Source organism: Sapajus apella, unplaced genomic scaffold (genome assembly GCF_009761245.1).
Source record: "Sapajus apella isolate SASKATOON/1434 unplaced genomic scaffold, GSC_monkey_1.0 scaffold43, whole genome shotgun sequence".
NCBI classification, from domain to species: Eukaryota; Metazoa; Chordata; class Mammalia; order Primates; family Cebidae; genus Sapajus; species Sapajus apella.
The window spans coordinates 3907209-3926864 of record NW_022436983.1 but is presented as its reverse complement, the minus strand read 5'-3'; the positions used below and the strand labels follow the sequence as shown (position 1 = coordinate 3926864).

The window sequence follows — 19656 nt, the reverse complement described above, 5'->3', positions numbered from 1 at the left end:
TTGGGATTGAGATCCTTGTGTTTATTTCTGCATCATTTAAAGCCTTTGCCCCTAAACTGTGCCAGGGAGCCCCAGGTGAATCAGCAGTTCTTGGCATCACAGGATGTCTTAAAATTCAAGGAACCAGCAATCTTGACATCTTTCAGATGCCACACAAACGACTTCTTGAACTAGTTGACAGTTTTGACCTTAGATAACATTACATTCCTTTTGATGATGTCGTGTCTTTGGGAAGCAAATTTTCTTTTTCCTTGTTGTTTTTGTTGGTGGTGATTTTTTTTTTTTTTTTTTTTTTTTTTTTTGAGATGGACTCTCACTCTGTCACTCATGCTGGTGTGCAGTGAGTGATGTGATCTAGGCTCACTAACCTCTGCGTCCCAGCTTCAAGCAGTTCACCTGCCTCAGCCTCTTGAATAGCTGGGACTACAGGCACGTGCCACCATGCCTGGCCAGCTTTTGTATTTTTAGTAGAGACGGGGTTCCACCATATTGGCCAGGCTGGTCTCGAACTCCTGACCTCAAGTGATGCACCCGCCTCAGCTTCCCAAAGTGCTGGGATTACAGGCATGAGCCACTGTGCCTGGCTGCAAAGCTAATTTTCTGGCAGTTGCTCTGATGAAAAGCAGATATCTGTGAAAACCTCCATGTGTCACAGGAAACAAGAGGGCACTGTAAAATGAGAAAGCCTCATTAAGATCAGAATAGATCATTTCTTCTTTTGGTGTAGAGTTGGGACGAGAAGGAAACCTTTGGCCTTATCATCATTTTATTTGACTCATGGAGTTAGTGAGCAAAAGCTGACATAACGTCATATGTGCCTGCAGTTGCTAAAAGACGATGCTGTCTAAAATAGGAGAGAGAAAAGTAAAAGAGAATAAATCAGAAAGAAAAAAGTGTATGATAGTGGAAAGATGAAGTGGGTGTTCAGTTGGCAGCATTCATCTTTTATTGGTGCATTTTTTTTTTTTTTTGCAATTGATGATGCAAAGGCAATTGGTGTATTTTTTTTTTAATGCATGTGAGTGATTATTTCTCAGAAACTTGTAATTATTTTCAAGAAACTAAAGAAAGGCTTAGTCTGGAAAAAATATTTTCAACACAGGTAGACATTTTAGGTACAGTTCGGTTATAGTAGGCATAGTCTATATTTATATATTTAGTTTCTTCTAAGTACATACTATTTAAAAACTATATTGGGGAAAATTTCAGACTTGTATAAAAGCAGACAGATTAGTGTAGAGAGTAGCCCTGTGTGCCCTTATAACTTCAGCAACTGCCAACTCTGGGTCCGTCTTGTTTCATTGTGACCCCTACTCATTGCTAATAATTTTTATTATCCGCTCAAACATTGCTTAACAATTTTCAAGAAATCCTAGATAGAGCAGTTCATTCTTGTAGATGCCTGTATGTCATTACACGTCTCTGACAGACGGTCGTAATCACAGCACTCTTTCACATTAAAAAAAACTAACAGTAAAATTTCGAATCTAATCAAAGAGCCAGTCAGTGATCAGATTTCAAGTAGCCTCATAAACCTTTTTGTTTTTATAATTTGTTTGAGTCACAACCAGATAAGGGGCCCCCATTGTAGCTGGCTGATGCGTCTTCACACGCTCATCAGCACGGGATGGAAACGCAGTTTGATTTGGGGTGTCCTTGGAGCAGATGTTTGTATTTATTGAGATCATCAACTTTGAGTTGGAAAAGAAAATACATGTACTGTGGTGTGCCTTATTCTGAGATTAAAGGCGCTTTCTTTGAAGGGGGAGATAGGGTCTTGCTCTGTCACCCAGGCTGGAGTACAGTGGTGAGATCTCAGCTCACTGTAACCTCCGCCTCCCGGGTTCAAGCAATTCTTGTGCTTCATCCTCTCCAGTAGCTGGGACTACAGGCATGAACCACCATGCCTGGGTAATTTTTGTATGTTCCATAGAGACGGGGTTTCACCATGTTGGCCAGACTGGTCTCAGACTCCTGACCTCAAGTGATCTCCTCACCTTGGCCTCCCGAAGTGCTGGGATTACAGGCATGAGCCACCGGGCCCAGCCTAAAGGCGCCTTTTATTTTTATTCAGAAAAGGAATGGCCAATGGCAAACTAGCCCAACCCTTTAGAGGGTAGGTATCTAGCTTGCCCATACAGGAACTTTCTGGTGTCATACTGTTGGCAGAGCGGAATTGGGCAGCTCCCTACTTGGGCTGTGTTCTTTGATTAGCGAGCAGTGAATGCCACGTAGTTTAGAAACGCCCTAGAGATGCCTTGGCTTCTTTTGGTGAGATGTGTTTGCACAGTATGTTGTTAGATTTTTTTTTTTTTAATCCTTTTCCTTCTAGGAAGACCTTGCTTTGGGTGACTTGGTTTCCATGGGTGTTGTGTTCTCCTCCCTGTGTCTTTGGATGAGAGGGAAGATGGACATCTCAAACCCCCTTCCCTTTGCCTCTGTAGGTCTGCGATGAGGAATGGCACCACTACGCCCTCAGTGTGGAATTCCCCAGCGTGACTCTCTATGTGGATGGCACGTCCTATGAGCCCTTCTCTGTGACTGAAGATTACCCGCTCCATCCATCCAAGATAGAAACTCAGCTCGTGGTGGGGGCTTGCTGGCAAGGTAACTGTGATGACCGCCCGCCCCTGACTCGGGAATTTTACTAGGTTGGTGGCACCAGGCTGCAATCAGTGTCCTACAGCCTTACCGTTGTGTCCTGGATCTTTTCCTTCCATTTCCTGTGTGCAGCCTTTTGGGGGCACTGCCGATGCCCCACTCTAGCTAGCATCTGTGGGTGCTCCATAAGGTGACAGGACTGGCCACACCATACCTTTCCCGGAAACCCAGGCGGGAGCGTTCCACAGAGGGAGAGTGTAGTGGGGGGAACTGTTTTATAAATTAATCTGTTTATTAAAAGGTTCACAAGGACAAAGAGGCAACAGGAAGAGTCAGACACAGAAATAGAAGTGCGCCTTGGACCTGGAGGACCCTTCCAGAGTCTTTATCACTTGGGGACCTGGTAGGAGTACTGTGAGGGCTCTGTTCCCCCTCAGCAAGGGCCACGCGTGGGGTCGATTCCGTGGAAGTCTCTGCTGAGAGGGGATCCAATAACCACCGGAGCATCAGTACTTGTTACTTGTGCTTACCAAGTGGCAGGCTGTGTGCCAACTCCTTTGAACACGTCATCTCACCTAAGCCTTATAATCCCTTTCTTATAGCTGAAGAAACTCAGGCCGAGAGAAGCAACAAGCCAAGGGTCACCCAGCTGATTAATCAGGAGCAATGGTTTTGAATGTTTTTACTTTGAAAAGCCTGTGGGCCAGGGGTGGTGTCTCACGCCGATAATCCTAGCACTTTGGGAGGCTGAGGCGGGCAGATCACTTGAGGTCAGGAGTTTGAGACCAGCCCTGCCAACATGATGAAACCCCGTCTCTACCAAAAATACAAAAAATTAGCCAGGCATGGTGGTGTGTACCTCTGATCCCAGCTGCTTGGGAAGCTCAGGGAGGAGAATTGCTTGAACCTGGGAGGCGGAGGTTGCTTGAGCTGAGATTACCCCATTCCATTCTAGCCTGGGTAACAGAGTGAGACCCTGTCTCAAAAAAAAAAAAAAAAAAAAAAACCATCCTGAAGTATTAAATTTGTCAGACAGTAACACCAGGAGTACTTTGTGTTAACAAATGAAGAACCAGCTTTAGCAGCAGGTCCAACAGTGATGTAAACTCCAAGTTGTGATGGCTGTGTGGCATCTGCAACAGCCGTGGCCTGGGGTGCAAATACCAGTGACTTCTATTGGTGACAAAGTTGCAGTCACTGCTAACACTGCTGTGGTGTGTAGCCTACATGTATAACCAAAGGAAATGCTGAATTTCAGAAGTTAGTGGAAATAAGCATGTAATTTTTCCCCTCCAAGTTCATGGACCCCTCAGGTTACCTTGGAGGTTCATGATTCCCACTTTGACCCTTGCACTTGACCCTGTGCTGTGTCATTTCAAGGTGTCATCATCATTAATTACTTTTTGATTCATTTTTTCTCCCTATGGAAAGATGATACCTTGAGTTATGAAAGATGGCCAGGGCAATGGCTCACGTCCGTATTCCCAACACTTTGGGAGGCCAAGGTGGGCAGATTACTTGAGGTCAAGAGTTCGAGACCAGCGTGGCCAACATGACGAAACTCTGTCTCTACTAAAAACACAATAATTAGTTGGGTGTGGTGGTGAGCATTTATAATCCCAGCTACTCAGGAGGCACGAGAATCACTTGAACCTGGGAGTTGGAGGTTGCAGTGAGCCAAGATCGCGCCACTGTACTCTAGCCTGGGAGACAGAGGGAGACTCCATCTCAAAACAGACAAACAAAAAATAAAACACACAAGTTCTTTAAAATTCAGTTAATAGGAAAGAGGATATCTTTTTTTTCCTGGTAGTTTCTGCTATTTTACTACACATTGGCCTTGGAGAGCTTGGCCTGTGAGCTTCATTCCTTTCTAACGGCGTGTTGGGGGGAGTCTTGGTGGGTGTGGAGATAGCACATGGCTGTGGCGCAGTAAGCTTCACCTGGATACACTTCCAGCCTTCCCCTGTGATGTGGCCCCGCCCAGCTGGTCCCAGAGGACCGTTGAGGGGAGGGCTGCAGGGCTGCAGGGTGTGAGGAGCGGCCTTTCTCCTGCATGACCTGGAGAGTGTTGGTTCTGTGCTTAGCCACCGTGTGTGTACCTTTCTGGTAGGACATTACACTCTGGACAGTGGACCGAGGAGGTAGAGGAGCTGAAGGTGATTAGGGTCCCCAGGTCCACCACAGGCTCTGCTTCCCTAGGTGGGTTCCTTAGCCTCTGCGTCTCCCTCTCATTCAGGAAAAGTGATTGAAATGCCTTCTTTCCACTGTCGCCTAAAGGTTAACACCTGGACAGATGCAGACTTATTTGGCACTTCCAAAATATACAGACTTTCCACGTTTTCTGTGTCCCAGGCTTTGGACGCTGTGTGTGCTGTGCCGTTTTGTCTGCACGGCGTCTTCCCTATTAGGAAGAGGGTGCTGCTGGTCTGGAACTTGGTGTGATTTATATTGGCAGCAGCGCTGCCGCCCAGGCGGAGCCTCCTGGGAGTGCCCTACTTCATAGCACAGACTGGGGAGGGAATTGAATTCGATGTGTGTGCTTTCACTCATCTGATTTTGAATCTAACGTATGTTTTGGCAAGGAAGATGTGGGAAGGTGGAATAAAAGAAGAAAAGCCTTGGGTTGGGGGTGGTAAATGTCACTTCTGGGAAAAGCTGATTGAGTACAAGCTTGCAGATGGTGCACCCCTGAGCGGGGCGGCAAGGGGATTTTCTCTTCGTGTTTTATACTTGGTTGCTTCAAACCTGGTTTTCAGGTCCAGTTTGAAGGCCCTAACCTCTCGGTCCTTTTCTGTTGTCTTTGTCTTGCTTTTCCACAGAGTTTTCAGGAGTTGAAAGTGACAATGAAACTGAGCCTGTGACTGTGGCCTCTGCAGGTTGCTGGATTTTTTCCCTACAGTTCACTCTTGTGTTTCATTTAAAGATGATACATTGATTCATTCCACGTGTGGCATGAAATGGCCAGGTTACATTTTGGGCCTGGACACCATCTGAGCCGCTTCCCCGCATTGCGCTTCCCCATTGCTTCATGGATTCCTTTTTCTACCCATGCTGACCCCAGTTGTAGTGAGGACAAATGACATCTCAGGTGGTGCACGCATGGGACTCCCCCCGCCCCAATCCAGTTTTATCCTGACCGCGCTGCATGAGGCTGTCTGCTGAAATCTCACAGGCAGGTTTGGGAAGCTGCCTCGTGACTGTCATGCAGCTGAACCATGAGACAGGAAAAGACTTGTTTCTAGATACTCTGTCCTGATTGACAGTAAACTTTAAATAGACTTTTTTTTTTTTTTTTGAGACGGAGTCTCGCTTTGTCGTCCAGACTGGAGTGCAGTGGTGTGATCTCGGCTCACTGCAACCTTCACCTCCCGGGTGCAAGCGATTCTCCTGCCTCAGCCTCCCCAGTAGCTGGGACTACAGGCGCACGCCACCACGCCCAGCTAATTTTTGTATTTTTAGTAGAGACAGGGTTTTACCATGTTGGCCAGGCTGGTCTCAAACTCCTGACCTCAGGTGATCCACCCGCCTTGGCCTCCCAAAGTGCTGGGATTACAGGCGCAAGCCACCATGTCCAGCAAATAGACATTTCTTAGAAACCTCAGTTCCTAGTGATGATTCACAGCGCCTGATTCCCATACCAGAATGAGACGCATTGCTGAAAATTGGTCTCTTTTCCGTCTTCAGTTTAAGAACAAGGTTTAGTTTAACCCTGTTTCTGGCTCTTTGTTGTCATGTGTCAAAGAGCCATTTTCTGGGTTTTGGTTTTCCTTGTAACATCTGCACTTCACAGTGATCCTCAGGAGTAGGAGGCAGGAAGGGTAGGGGTGGGACTCAACACCATAGCATCCTTGAAATAGGCCGTTCCACGCAGGGGAGATTTTAAGCCTCCCTTTTGTCCTCCCCACCTGGGTCATGTGGGTTCATTCGCCAGGGCGTGCTAGATAGAGAAAACAGCCATGTGGGACCCAGCCAACTCAGAAGGCAGTGGCTGGAGGCTGGTGGCGGTAGGAAGTGTCACCATGCACCCTGGTGGTGAGAACGGGGTAGGCTCCCTTACTAGGGCGTGGCCAGAGGTGTGGGAACACTCAGGGGACCTCTTGGCTTCAGGTGAGGCGCCCCCAACTCCCCCCTTCCCCAGGCCATGTGCATGATCATGAATGGTTTAATTTCTTCATTGCGCTTCCATGTAGATTGCAAGGCTAACTGGACTTGGTATGAACTAACCTGCATGTCCATCCACCGAGCTGCCAGCACCGGTAACACCGCGTTGAGTGAGAAGTGAGCTGGGCGATGCTGGGCTGCACACCTGATCTCCTGTTCTCCCCTGACCCAAAGGTGGCGACCTGCACATGACCCAGTTTTTCCGAGGCAATCTGGCTGGCCTAACTCTCCGTTCTGGGAAACTCGCAGATAAGAAGGTGATCGACTGTCTGTATACCTGCAAGGAGGGGCTTGACCTGCAGGTCCCTGAAGACAGCAGCAGAGGCGTACAGGTAACACTGAGCATCCAGCTGCCCAGCACTCATGGGCCCCTTAGACTGCAGCCCCGGGGGCTGGTGGGATGAGCCAGTAATCTGTGATTGATACGATTACTGTTGCGTAAAAGAGCTGTCTTCGCTGGACTTTAACAAGCTTTTCTTTCTCGAATCAGCAATTCAAGTTGACCCCAGGCCGGTCCTTTGTGGAGGCCTCTGTGGCTTCAGCCGCTGCAGTTCCTGCCTTATTTACCTCCTCTCTCTGGTGTGATTTCAGATCCAAGCACACCCCAGTCAGTTGGTGTTGACCTTGGAGGGAGAGGACATCGGGGCATTGGATAAGACCATGCAGCACATCTCCTACCTGAACTCTCGGCAGTTCCCCACGCCCGGAATTCGCAGACTCAAAATCACCAGCACAATCAAGTATGTCCTGATTTTTAACAGTAGGTCTGTTTCTCTCAATGACGCGTGTATATTTAGGTTTTTAAGACAGCCTAACCTCCCTTCTGTAAGGAAAGGTGAGCCATCGTGTGTTATCAGAAAGTGTGGGGGAGAGATCTGAGTGACACTTAGGCATCATGTTGGCAAGCATGTTCCTGGAGGGGCCCCTGCAGGTGTCAGCGGGAGCCTGTGGATCCTACCCGCCATGTGCCTTTGTACAGGTGGCCTCCAGCATCAGCTCCCAAAGCCCTGACCCTTCCCTGTTTCTTGCTGGCAGGTGTTTTAACGAGGCCACCTGCATGTCAGTCCCCCCAGTAGATGGCTACGTGATGGTTTTACAGCCTGAGGAGCCCAAGATCAGCCTGAGCGGCGTCCACCATTTTGCCCGAGCGGCTTCTGAATTCGAAAGCTCAGAAGGGGTGTTCCTTTTTCCTGAGCTTCACATCATCAGCACCATCACGAGAGAAGTGGAGCCTGAAGGGGACGGGGCTGAGGACCCCACAGGTAATGCGCTCTGTGGCACATGGGCCCCTTGCCTGGGCCGGAAACCCCGTTGCCGCATGTACTTCTGGGGCTCTTTGCCTCTGTGGGATTTGGGAGGTTTCATTGTTTTTGTTGCCGTTTTTTCGGGTGTGCTGCTGGGATCCGACCATGAGCTGGAGCTCATGTGATCTCTGGAATCCCACCTGGAGGGCCTTGCATCTTTCCCTGATTGCTCTCAGGCTCTGGGTTGCACCTGTCAGGCTGGTTAGCCCATGGGGGCACAGTGTCCCCACGATTCTTGCTCAGGACACATGAAATGCCTCCATTTCCTTTTTGTTTTTTGAGATGGAGTCTCACTCTTGTCACCCAGGCTGGAGTGCAGTAGCGTGATCTTGGCTCACTGCAACCTCCGCTTCCCGGGTTCAAGCGATTCTTCTGCCTCAGCCTCCCGAGTAGCTGGGATTACAGGCTTGTACCACCACGCCTGGCTAATTTTTGTATTTTTAGTAGAGATGGGGTTTCTTCACCCTGTTGGCCATGCTGGTCTCGAACTCCCCACCTCAGGTGATCCACCCACTTCGGCCTCCCAAAGTGCTGGGATTACAGGCATGAGCCACCCCGCCTGGCCATTTTTGAAAGGGCCTCTCGCTTGCCTCTGTTGTTGGTCCTTACAAGAGCCATGTGGGTTTGGGGTGAGCCGGCAGGGCATGAGTGTGCCTGGCCATGCTAGGCCCCACTGCCCCTATGGTATTTCTGGTCGGACCTTTTTTGCAGTTCAAGAATCACTGGTGTCCGAGGAGATTGTGCACGACCTGGATACCTGTGAGGTCACGGTGGAGGGAGAGGAGCTGAACCACGAGCAGGAGAGCCTGGAGGTAGACATGGCCCGCCTGCAGCAGAAGGGCATTGAAGTGAGCAGCTCGGAGCTGGGCATGACCTTCACAGGTGAGGGGGCGCACCGCAGCCACGCTGGTGGGCCAGGCTGCAAGGCGGGACCTTGAGAGCTCTTGGCTGGTGGCCGCCTGCCATCCGAGAATATTGAGTTATCTTAGAGGAAGAGAGAGGGAGCGCGTTCGCTGGGATCACTGCTGGCTGCAGACACACTCCCGTCTCCTGGACAGGAAGCAGATATGCAGCCACTACCTTCTAAAGGGGAAGGGTTGAGATGTGGGATGGCACATTCCCCCCCAGAGGGAAGAATGGCCCCGTGCATGTAGCATTTATTCCCATGGCTGGAAAGCCAACTTGTGTGACCCCTTGGCCTAGCTGACCCGGGTGTCTGATTGAGCTACCTGTGCTGATGGCTGTGGCCCTGCCTGCGCTTCTGACTGAAGCCACTGGCAATCCTCCCCGTTTCCATCCTTGCAGGCGTGGACACTATGGCCAGCTACGAGGAGGTTTTGCACCTCCTGCGCTATCGGAACTGGCATGCCAGGTCCTTGCTTGACCGGAAGTTCAAGCTCATCTGCTCAGAGCTGAATGGCCGCTACATCAGCAACGAATTTAAGGTGGAGGTGAGTACAGGGCTCCTGTAGAGCGGGGCCAGTAGCAGCAGTATCTGATGCCGTGACTCGAAGCCCTGGTAATCACAAACGCCAGCCCTTAGAGCATTCCTGGTGGCAGCTATACCGGCTCATTCTAGTTGGGGGTCGCCTTTCGAGCCTGGGGCCTGCTGCAGGTGACATCTGGGCTGGTTGGAGTGACAGGTTGTGCTTGGGGTGGCGTGGGGTGGGGGTGCCCCCCTTTCCCTGGCTGCCTCAGCCTGAGTTGGAGCCTAAGGAACCTTGCAGGGAGGTGAGGGAGGTGACAAAGAGCAAATGGCAGTTACTGCCTCTCTGGCTTCTCGAGATTTCCCATGAGAGAAACAGGAGGATGCTGTTTATTTATTTATTTATTTAAGAGATGAGGTCTCACTGTGTTGCCCAGGCTGGTCTTGACTGCCCAGCCTTGCCTCCCAAAGTGCTGGGATTACAGGCATGAGCCACTATTCCCGGCCAAGGACGCTGTTTTAGAAAGAGCAGCACCCAGGGAACCAAAGGTTCTTTGCATCTGTGCCAGGTCACTGGCCCTCCTGCAAATGAAGCTGAGTCCTCGGCCCAGGCTGAGGGGGGCTCATGCAGGGACCCGCACGGGGCAGGACCAGTGCTGCCAAGGCCGGCGGTGGTGACTCACAGGCCACAATGGCTAGAGGGCAGCTCGACCTGCTCTTGAGATCATCCACAGACCTAGCCAGCGGCTGCTTCACCGCCCAGGTCCTCTGTGGCCTGGAGAAAACAGACCCAAAGTTACTCTTAGCAGTGGAACACCTCGCCATGAACTCAAGAGCAGAATGCCAAATCCAGTGCTGCAGAACTGACACCGGTATTGTTTGAGCCAGAGCGTAACAGATTTGAAATGAAATGAATTTCATTTGTGATTGATGCCATCTTCCATAAGACTGTGGTTTGAGGGAAGAGGTCTATGCCAGTGCTTCCCCAGCGACCCATGGGGAAGGTCCATTGGTTTATTTTTCTGCTCTTGTTTTGGGTACATTCTTTTATGAAATGCAGTAAAAATGAATTGCGGCCAGGTGTGGTGGTGCTTGCCTGTAGTCCCAGCTACTTTCGAGGCTGAGGTGGGAGGATTACTTCAGCACAGAAGTTCCAGGCTGCAGTGAGCCGTGACCATGCCTGTGAATAGTTACTGCACTCCAGCCTGGGCAACTGAGGAAGACCCAGCCTCAACAAGTGATGATAATTAGGAAGCGAGGCATTTCCTGAACTGTGGCAGTATCAGATTGCTGCAGCACTTTCTAAGTGCACATTACTCTTTTTGGTTTGGTTTGTTTTTGTTTTTTTCTTTTCCTTTTGTGTTTGTTTTAAAGTGCTTACTGTTTTTTTTTTTCTCCTGTCCTTTTCCTGTAGCTCCGTTTGTCCCCAGGTGCAATCCAGGAGCCACACTTGAGTGGCACTGGTCATGTCAGCTGCAGGACTCCACTGTCTGCTCTTGGACAGGCTCAGGTAGCCTATCTCCAGCGATCCTCTCTCTGTCTGCTGCAGGTGAATGTAATCCACACGGCAAACCCCTTGGAACACGCCAACCACATGGCTGCCCAGCCCCAGTTCGTTCACCCGGAACACCGCTCCTTTGTTGACCTGTCAGGCCACAACCTGGCCAACCCCCACCCGTTTGCAGGTAGGACAAGGGGAGGGAGATGGAGCCCAGATGCCCCATGCCGTCCACCCTGCCCTGGCTCCACCGTGAGCACAGCCTCCTGCTCAGAACGACTGCCGGGCATTCCCTGTCCGTTATTCCCCGTCATACACAAGGAAAGTAAAGTCCTTGAAGGGGACAAACGATGTCACCACAGTCACAGAGCAGAATGTGGCCCAGCCAGATTGGAGGCCCATGCTGAGTTCTTCGTGGTATTTCCTCCTGATCTGTGGGTTCAGGTGAAGCATGCTGTCCGGCCAAGGAGAGGTCCAGGCACAGCCAAGGAGGTTAAGGGCACGGTGGCCCTCTGGCTGAGCAGCCTCACTCACACACCCCAATTCTCCCGCAGTTGTCCCCAGCACAGCAACCGTGGTGATTGTGGTGTGTGTCAGCTTCCTGGTGTTCATGATCATCCTGGGGGTCTTTCGGATCCGGGCTGCACACCAGCGGACCATGCGGGACCAGGACACCGGGAAGGAGAACGAGATGGACTGGGACGACTCTGCCCTGACCATCACCGTCAACCCCATGGAGGTAGGAGCGGGCAGGCGGCCCCAGGACTGAGAGGCTCCGCAGGCCGGGGCTTCAGAGAAGCCAGCGCGGCATGGCTCCGTCGTGTTCACACACTTTCCATCGTGTCATCCGCACAGCAAGCCTGGGCGTTAGGTGTCTTCATTTCCCAGATGGGTAAACTGAGGCTCAGAGAGGCCTTATTCAAGGCCATCCTGCTTAGAGAGTGTGGAGATGAGCTGTGCCAGGGCTTGGCGCTCTTGGGTCCTGGTACTTCTGCGAGTTCTCTGGTGGGGCACCTGAGGTGCTGTCCCCAGCTGCTTTGTATGTGGGCAACTCCGTGGTTGCTGATTGGTGCTTTGTTTTCCCTTCGCTTTGAATAGGATAACTTCCAGTGCCATCCTGGCTGCCCTGTCGCTGGGGAGGGAGACGTTGGGGCGAGCTCTCCTTCCTCTGGCTGTCAAAATGGGAGAGTGACAGGGCTGTGGGCCAGGCCGGACTCATGGGGCCGTCACTTCTCTTTGCCAGACATACGAGGACCAGCACAGCAGTGAGGAGGAAGAGGAGGAGGAGGAGGAAGAGGAGAGCGAGGACGGCGAGGAAGAAGATGACATCACCAGTGCAGAGTCGGAGAGCAGCGAGGAGGAGGAGGGGGAGCAGGGTGACCCCCAGAACGTGAACCGGCAGCAGCAGCTGGAGTGGGACGACTCCACCCTCAGCTACTGACCCGCGTCCCTGGCCACATTTGTTTCTGCTTCCGAAGACTCTGCTGTCATCCGTTCTCCCATTCCCAAGGGTCCATGGTGTACAAAGTCATTTCGGCCAGTAGGTGTGCAGACCCCTTCCCGCCGCGATTGTCGCCGTGCTTGGTGTGTAGGACCCTAGGCTCCCCCCGCCCTCTGCCTGGTCGCTCTCTTCAGTCCCATGAGGAGCTGACGAGTCCTCTCTGGCTGCCATCCGGCTCGTGCAGGGGCCGCTCAGCGCCTCGGGCCCCGCCTTTGTGTCTGGAGTCTCCCCCACCGGGGAGAGGACCCGGCCCTCGCGCTCCAGAAAAGCCATGCCAGCTGGACTCGTTGACAAAGGGTAAAAAATGCTCACTCCCACCCGGTAATCATTTTTTTCTTTTTTTAAAAAAGTTTTTATTTTTTCCAAACTAGTGCATGTATAAATAATGGCAGGATGGGGCTACTGTGTAGATGATTAACTGACTTTTTAATATTTTGTAAATAAATCGGATTCCTGTGTCCTTTGTGCTAGTGTAACCCAGGACTGGAATGTAAAGTGAATGATGTTCAGAGCTCTGAGCATGGGCTCTTCCCGCCAGAAGGCACCCTCCCTCCCCAGTGTGGCTGGGAGTCAGGGCCACAGGCCTTGACGTGTGCTGCTCAGGAGACCGGATCAGGGACCGTTCTTTGGTAGCTACAAGTAGCTGGGCCTTGCCTTTGGGATTCTGCCTGCTCCTAACTTGGTGTGGGTGTGCGGGTGCAGGGTCCCCGGCCCCTTTTCCACACTCCTCCGACAGCAGCTCCCTGTGCAGCAGCCTGGACTCACCGTGCACAGCCTTGTGGTTTATGCCTAGGTGTATGTTTCCCTGCTGGTGAAAGGGGCATAGACTACAGAAACTGACAGGCGTCCTGCAGGCCGCCGGCCACTCCCTTCAGAGACGGCAGAAGTCTCAGAACATCCAGTAGGGACCCGTGGCCTGAAGGCAAAGTGCTAGAATTTTCCAAAACAGCCTGTTCTCTCCTCTCTCCTCCCCAGAGCCCCGTGGGATGCCTCCTGCCAGCAGCGGGGTGAAGTCTGTCTCCCCTAGGAGCCCTGCTGCTTTGCTTGGCAGTGGTAGGGCAAAAGGAGAGAAAACAGTCATGGTCTAAAGGCACTTTGCTCTTAGTGACATGTAAAATTTTAGATTTCTAAAACGGGTGGGCAATCATTTTGAATACTGTTCTGTGACCCTGACCACTCGTTCTGAGGACACTGCCGGCTGCGCTGTGTTGTGTGTGGCCTGTGGCCATCCTCCATGTCCCGTCCCTGTAGCTGCTCTGTTTGACAGCGGACGCTCACGCCCAGGGGATGTCCTCATGCTGTATGTCGCCGCCGTGGTTTCCCTCTGCAGATGTGTATATTGATGATAGGTCAGAAAGTGTATCCGCTACAATAAAGTTCTGGTTCTGACTCCAGTCGGAGTGAGGCTCGTCTTCTCTCCTGTTTCCATTTTAATCCTGCACTCCCTTGTTTCTTTTTGAGCCGAGAACATAAAAGAACATACATAAAAAGGCTTTTTTCTCTCTTTTCATCTGCCTTTACTTCTCATTTCAAGGTTTCACAGAGTGCTGGTCTCAACCCACATCAGTGATACTGAACTCACCCTCCCCACACAGAAACATGAAATGATTTAAAAAAATAGAAAATACTCTTCTCACCAGGCACACAAGACTGTACACCCAAACCAGAAACGCTGCGGCTGTGCAAAGTATGCTCCCACGCCCGCGCACAGGCGCACTGAAATAAATAACAACACATGCACGCACGCTCGGCTTTCCCCATCTCAGAACAGGCAGACGGTCTGGTGAGTTTCAGCACTTGCCAGGAACAGGCGTGTGGTTGGGGAGGTGCCCCACGGGTGGCACTGACTGCTGGCGGACCCCTGGTGGATCAAACAGAGCTGGCACCAGAGCCGCTGAGTGGGCGGCTACTTCTGGCTCTGTTGAGTTTTGGAAGACCTTTGAGAGATCAACAGCATCACCGGGCAGGGCCTGAGTTCACAGCTGATACATTAGAATCACCTGTGAGCTGCTACAAGCCCACAGTCCTACCCCGCTCTGCAGAGTTGGCTTCTGCAGGCTGGGAGAGGCCCTGGAACCTGCATTTCTAAAGCTGCTCAATTCCAGGCCTTTGGTTGGAGGCTTAAGGAAGCCTGTACCATTTCAAACTAAGTATAGTCAGAAAAACAGAACCCAGCATGCCCCTCGTGCTCACACGTCTGCTACCTGAGCACGCTCACAGCAGGTTCCCAAAGGTGGTGGTTCTAGAAGAGATCTGGCCTTATCCTTTTGTTAAAACCTGCTTTCAGAGGAGGCAGAGTGAGCCAGGTGTGGCAGTTCACCCCTATAATCCTAGCACTTTGGGAGGCTGAGGCAGGTGGATCACCTGAGGTCAGGTGAAACCCTGTCTCTAAGAACACAAAAACTGGCTAGGCATGGTGGTGCACACCTGTGATCCCAGCTACCCAGGAGGCTGAGGCAGAATCCTTTGAACCCAGGAGGTGGAGCCTGCAGAGAGCCGAGGTAATACCACTGCACTCCAGCCTTGGGGACAGAGCAAGACTCGTCTCAAAAAAAAAAAAAATTGAGAATGGCAGAGTGTTTGCCTCTGACCTGCTTTTGCCTTCACGCATGACCAGGGTGAGCTACACGAGGCCCAGATCTCTTTCACATGCCCTGAGGACCAGCATATATTCTGCTTTATAGGGCCGGGCCCGAGTTCCCCAGCCATAGAGGTTTGGTGAGTTGTCTATTATTTTCTTACCTGCAAACAAAATTGCTTTACAGTAGAGAGGTGAGGGAATTCTCGTACCCAAGACCCACTTGAAAAGCGGAGAGCAAGCCTCCCTGAATCTAGAGGGTACTCTGGCCACCTCGGGGAGCTGCCAGAACTCCATCTAGGACACACAGCGTGGGTTGCATGAGCCGAGGAGAATCGGGGCGTCCTGTCGGACAGTAGGCACCAGGTGACCGCCAGGACCCAGGCAGTCTGGAGGGAAGGCCTGGGAAGAAGGATCCCCCCGGAGGACGACAGTCTGCTGGGCCCAGATCCACCAGCTGGAAGACTTGGAGTGACAGTCCTCAGCCGAGAGCAAGGTGCAGCCTCCAGGGGCCCAGTGCCGCCGCTGTGCGAAGGAGGCGTTTTCCATTTATGGCTGTTTAGTTCCTTAAAAACGTCAAGTCATAAATAAATAACCAGTGTAAACAAAAGGCAGTTGTGTAGGTTCTTTCCCACGAGGTGCAGTTCAGGCTCTTCAGCCCATCTAGGACAACCAAGGTGCCTGGTCCCCACGGCCCAAGGCCGCCTACTCTGGGGCCCAGAGGTGGGAGGAGCCCTACTGCCTGTTGTCTTTGGACACGTTGTGGGCCAGCCAGTTCACTTTGGTTTTCCAGCTTTCGCGGAGGGCCTCGTTAAACTTCACTCGAAAGTGCTTCAGCGCCTCCTCCTCTGTTTTCCCTAGTGCCAGGGAGTCCTGCAAACACATCACAGCGGTATCCACGTTAAGGGGCCCAGATCCTGCTCCGGGATGCAGGCCTCTAGGGATTTCAGTCACAGCGTGAAGGGGTTGGTTAGCAGACAGCCCCCGGCATCTTGGGAAAAGCTCTCTGTTCCCATCCCACCCTGAGACAGTCCCCCAACCCACCCTCAAATGAAGATGCCAAAGACATCTTGGCCCAGAGCCCCCAGGTGCCAGGTGACCTCGCCTCCCCCACTGTAGAAGCGGCTCTGGGAGGAGCATGGGAGCAGCTTCCTTCTGCAGGGATCGGGTGCCACAGGGAATGTCCTGGCAAGCACATGTGGCCCCAGCAGCCTCACTGCCCCACCCCGTCTCCTCACACGGAGAGGACACAGGAAGGAAAAAAATACATATATTTTTGAGACAGTTTTGCTCTGTCGCCCAGGCTGGAGTGTAGTAGCACGATCTTGGCTCAATGCAACCTCTGCCTCCTGGGTTGAAGTGATTATCCTGCCTCAGCCTCCTGAGTAGCTGGGATATGGTGCCCACCACCACACCTGGCTAATTTCTTTTCTTTTTTTTGTTTGAGACGGGGCCTTGCCCTGTCACCTGAGCTGGAGTGCAGGTGCGACGTAGGCTCACTGCAGCCTCAGCCTCGTGTTCAAGCAATTCTTCTGCCTCATCCTCATGAGTAGCTGGGATTACAGGCGTGCCCCACTGTGCCTGGCTAATTTTTTTTTTTTATTTTCAGTAGAGACAGGGTTTTGCCATGTTGGCCAGGCTGGTCTCAAACTCCTGACCTCAGGTGATCCTCCCACCTTGGCCTCCCAAAGTGCTAGGATTATAGGTGTGAGCCATCATGCCTCGCCTGGAAAAATACCTTTGAGAAGGCAGAGGGAGCCAGCTCTCATGCAGCCGTCAGGGAACCCGAGCCCCTGCAGCCCCTGAGCACAAGTGGGCTGACCCGGAGAGGCTGCAACACATCGGCCACTAAGTGGGACCACGCCCAGGTGGCTCAGCTGCTCCAGCCACTTCCCCTCCACCGCCCACCAAGCCCACTGCTGGGTCCTGGGACGGCATGAGGCACTTGGAGCTCCGTGCCCTTCAGAGCCTGTTGTACTCGGGGCCCTCCTGGGTCGAGCTGCTTCCCATTGCTCCAGGACAGGCCTTGGAAGGCCACTGGCAACAGCAGTCTCCCGCCCAGCACATACCTTGAGATACTGGATGTCTTTGGAGCAGCTGAGCTCAGGCAGGCCTGCCGCCCGCATCAGGGCAAAGAGGTGGAGGAAGAGAAGCCCGTGGCGCCGCAGGATGGTGTAAGCCCTTTCACAGTAGCCCCGGAACCTGCAGGGGTGGGGGCAGAGGAGGTGAGGCTCCAGGACGTCCCAGCTACAGGCCAGACAGAGGCCGGCTGCTCTGCCTCCAACCAGCACCTTCCCTGAAGGCACTTGCCCTTGCCCTGGAAATGGACACAAGGCCCCCAGTTCCACGCCCCAGCCAGCCTCCTGCTGTACGACCCACAAACCTGACCACGCTGCCCAAAAGGGGCACTGGAGGTGGAGCTGGAAGCCAGGGGCAGGTTCCAAACCCATCGGCAGCTGGGGCGGGGGGCCAGGTGTGGGGCCGAGAGCTGAGCCCCATCCTGCACCCTGCCTGGGAAGCTCCGCCCCCTCCCCTGGGCCTCACACCAAGGGGCATCTGGTGGGACTTAGGCACTCTCACCTTTCAAATTTCTCACTATTGTTAGTCTTCCCCTGCTGAATCACATGGACAAAGTCATAGGTGAGGATGAACGGGACACGCTCACGGTTGATTCCAAACTTGGTCTTGAAATTCCCCAGAAAGTGGCCAAAATCAATGTGGAACAGCTGAGGGGAGGGGAGGGGAGGGGAGGGGAGGGGGAGGATTGAGAAGGTGTCAGAGCGGAGAGAATCCAGGGAGACAGGAAGCCGGCAGGACTTGGGGACCCCTGCTGCAGAGCTGTGTGCCAGGCAGAAGGGCCAGCAGGCTGGGGCCAGAAGCCAGGTCCCTGCAGCCACCGCCAGCACCACCCCCGTACCTGCCCACTCTCTCGGATCATGATGTTGTCACTGTGTCGATCACCGATGCCCAGCACGTACGTGGCCACACAGTAGCCAGCACAGGAGAGTGTGAACTCCTCGATGGCTCGATCCAGGGCCTCCCTGGGTGGGGAAGATTGAAAACCATGACCACTCCGTTCTGCAGCTCCCTACCAAGAGGTGGGTTATCACTCCCACTCCCCTTGAATCTGGCCCGGTGACCTGCTTTGACCAACAGAACCTGGAGGACACAATGCTGGGTGTCGCTTGCAGACGCTGCTCCAGAGCCAAGGCCTGAGGACACCTGCAGATCTTGAACCCCACCCCTCAACACAGAGCCACCCAGGGAAGGTGAGGCTGCTAAATGAGAAGGCCACATGCAGAGGTATCGCCAACAGCTGTTGCCAAGACCCCAGGAAGGAAACGGGTTATCTCAGACCCTCCTGCCCAGAGAGTAGGAGGTACCAGATGAGAGCAGCTGCGCAACCGATTCTGCGAAACCAGCAGAAGAGCCACTTGCTGAGCCCAGCTCAAGCTGCATTCGTGAGCCAATTGTAAACGGCTGTTTTTTAAGTTCCTGTGCTTTGGATGGTGTTGCATAGCAACAGATACTGATACCTAGGGGACAGAGACCCATCTCACCCCAACCCAGACACAGGCTGGTCCTCAACTGAGCCAAGTAGCCACAGCCATGGTCCAAGGCTCCTCCCCGCTCCTTTGCTCTGGCAGGCTAGGTGCTCCCATTCCACAGGAAGGAGAGGGAAGGAGAGTGGCCTACCCTTGGGCCTGAAACCCACCCCGGGTTCTTGGACTTCAGCCAGTTGAGCAGGGCGTCCTTGTTGAAGGCAGCTGTGGCTGCCATGTTGCTCTTGTTGAGTTGGATGTTGGCGATGGTGTCCGAGCGGAGGACCACCTCAATGAGGCCGGTGCGGTCCCCGGTGGGGAGGCAGCCATAGGGGGTCATCCTAGGCAAGTGGGAAGAGGGACGGGCAGATGCCATGGTCAAGGGTCATCCCTGAGGCCAGTTGTGCCCTGGAAATTCAAGGTGCCCTAAAAGGCCACAGAAGATGCTGCTAGAAAGCAGGGGAGAGGCCCGGTTTGGTGGCTTATGCTTGTAATCCCAGCACTTTGGGGGGGGCCGAGGCAGGATCATGAGATCAGGAGATCGAGGCCAGCCTGGCCAACATGGTGAAACCCCCGTCTCTACTAAAATACAAAAAGCTAGCCAGGCATGGTGGCGTACGCCTGTGGTCCCAGCAACTTGGAAGGCTGAGGCAGAAGAATCGCTTGAACCCAGGGGAGGGGAAGGTCGCAGTGAACTGAGATCACGACACTGCACTCCAGCCTGGTTAGAGATGCTGGCTCCTTGGAGATGCCAGCACCAGCATCCAAGGTGCAGAAATCACCAAGGCTGAGCTCACGTTGGCTTGGAAGAGAACCAGCCAGGGGGCTTGGGAGAAGATGCCACTGCATCCCAAGATGGGCTGGGGAGCCAGGGGCACCCGGGCAAAGAAATTAACAGAGCAGGGTACACGTTAAGCCCCAGGAGCGGCCTTCCCTCACCCTGCTGCCCACTGTCCCCGGCTCTTCCTAGGATAGTCCTTTCCCTGGCTGAGATGGTCATGTCGCCTTTGACAGGGACCCCTCCAGAGGCACAGCCTCTCCG

The 19656-nt window shown here is 53.0% G+C and overlaps 2 protein-coding genes across 6 annotated transcripts in view; one reads left to right on the top strand and one right to left on the bottom strand.

Annotated features, from left to right (window-relative positions):
- Positions 1-13889, top strand: part of CLSTN1 (calsyntenin 1) — a 108666-nt gene extending 94777 nt beyond the window's left edge. For 2 of the 3 annotated variants that reach the window (XM_032300318.1, XM_032300317.1), the window contains 10 exons: positions 2445-2607; positions 5424-5480; positions 6940-7097; positions 7357-7505; positions 7801-8027; positions 8781-8951; positions 9375-9520; positions 11045-11180; positions 11548-11732; positions 12237-13889. In XM_032300318.1, coding sequence (XP_032156209.1) covers positions 2445-2607; positions 5424-5480; positions 6940-7097; positions 7357-7505; positions 7801-8027; positions 8781-8951; positions 9375-9520; positions 11045-11180; positions 11548-11732; positions 12237-12434 — 1590 coding nt within the window. In that variant the 3' untranslated portion in view covers positions 12435-13889. The remainder of the gene's footprint in view (positions 1-2444; positions 2608-5423; positions 5481-6939; positions 7098-7356; positions 7506-7800; positions 8028-8780; positions 8952-9374; positions 9521-11044; positions 11181-11547; positions 11733-12236) is intronic. The other variant, XM_032300319.1, reaches the window with a different exon arrangement.
- A 1169-nt stretch (positions 13890-15058) lies between these two features.
- PIK3CD (phosphatidylinositol-4,5-bisphosphate 3-kinase catalytic subunit delta) overlaps positions 15059-19656 on the bottom strand; it is a 72621-nt gene continuing 68023 nt past the window's right edge. For 2 of the 3 annotated variants that reach the window (XM_032300313.1, XM_032300316.1), the window contains 5 exons: positions 18788-18955; positions 17990-18113; positions 17653-17798; positions 17142-17274; positions 15059-15945 (listed from right to left, as the gene is read on the bottom strand). In XM_032300313.1, coding sequence (XP_032156204.1) covers positions 15808-15945; positions 17142-17274; positions 17653-17798; positions 17990-18113; positions 18788-18955 — 709 coding nt within the window. In that variant the 3' untranslated portion in view covers positions 15059-15807. The remainder of the gene's footprint in view (positions 15946-17141; positions 17275-17652; positions 17799-17989; positions 18114-18787; positions 18956-19656) is intronic. The other variant, XM_032300315.1, reaches the window with a different exon arrangement.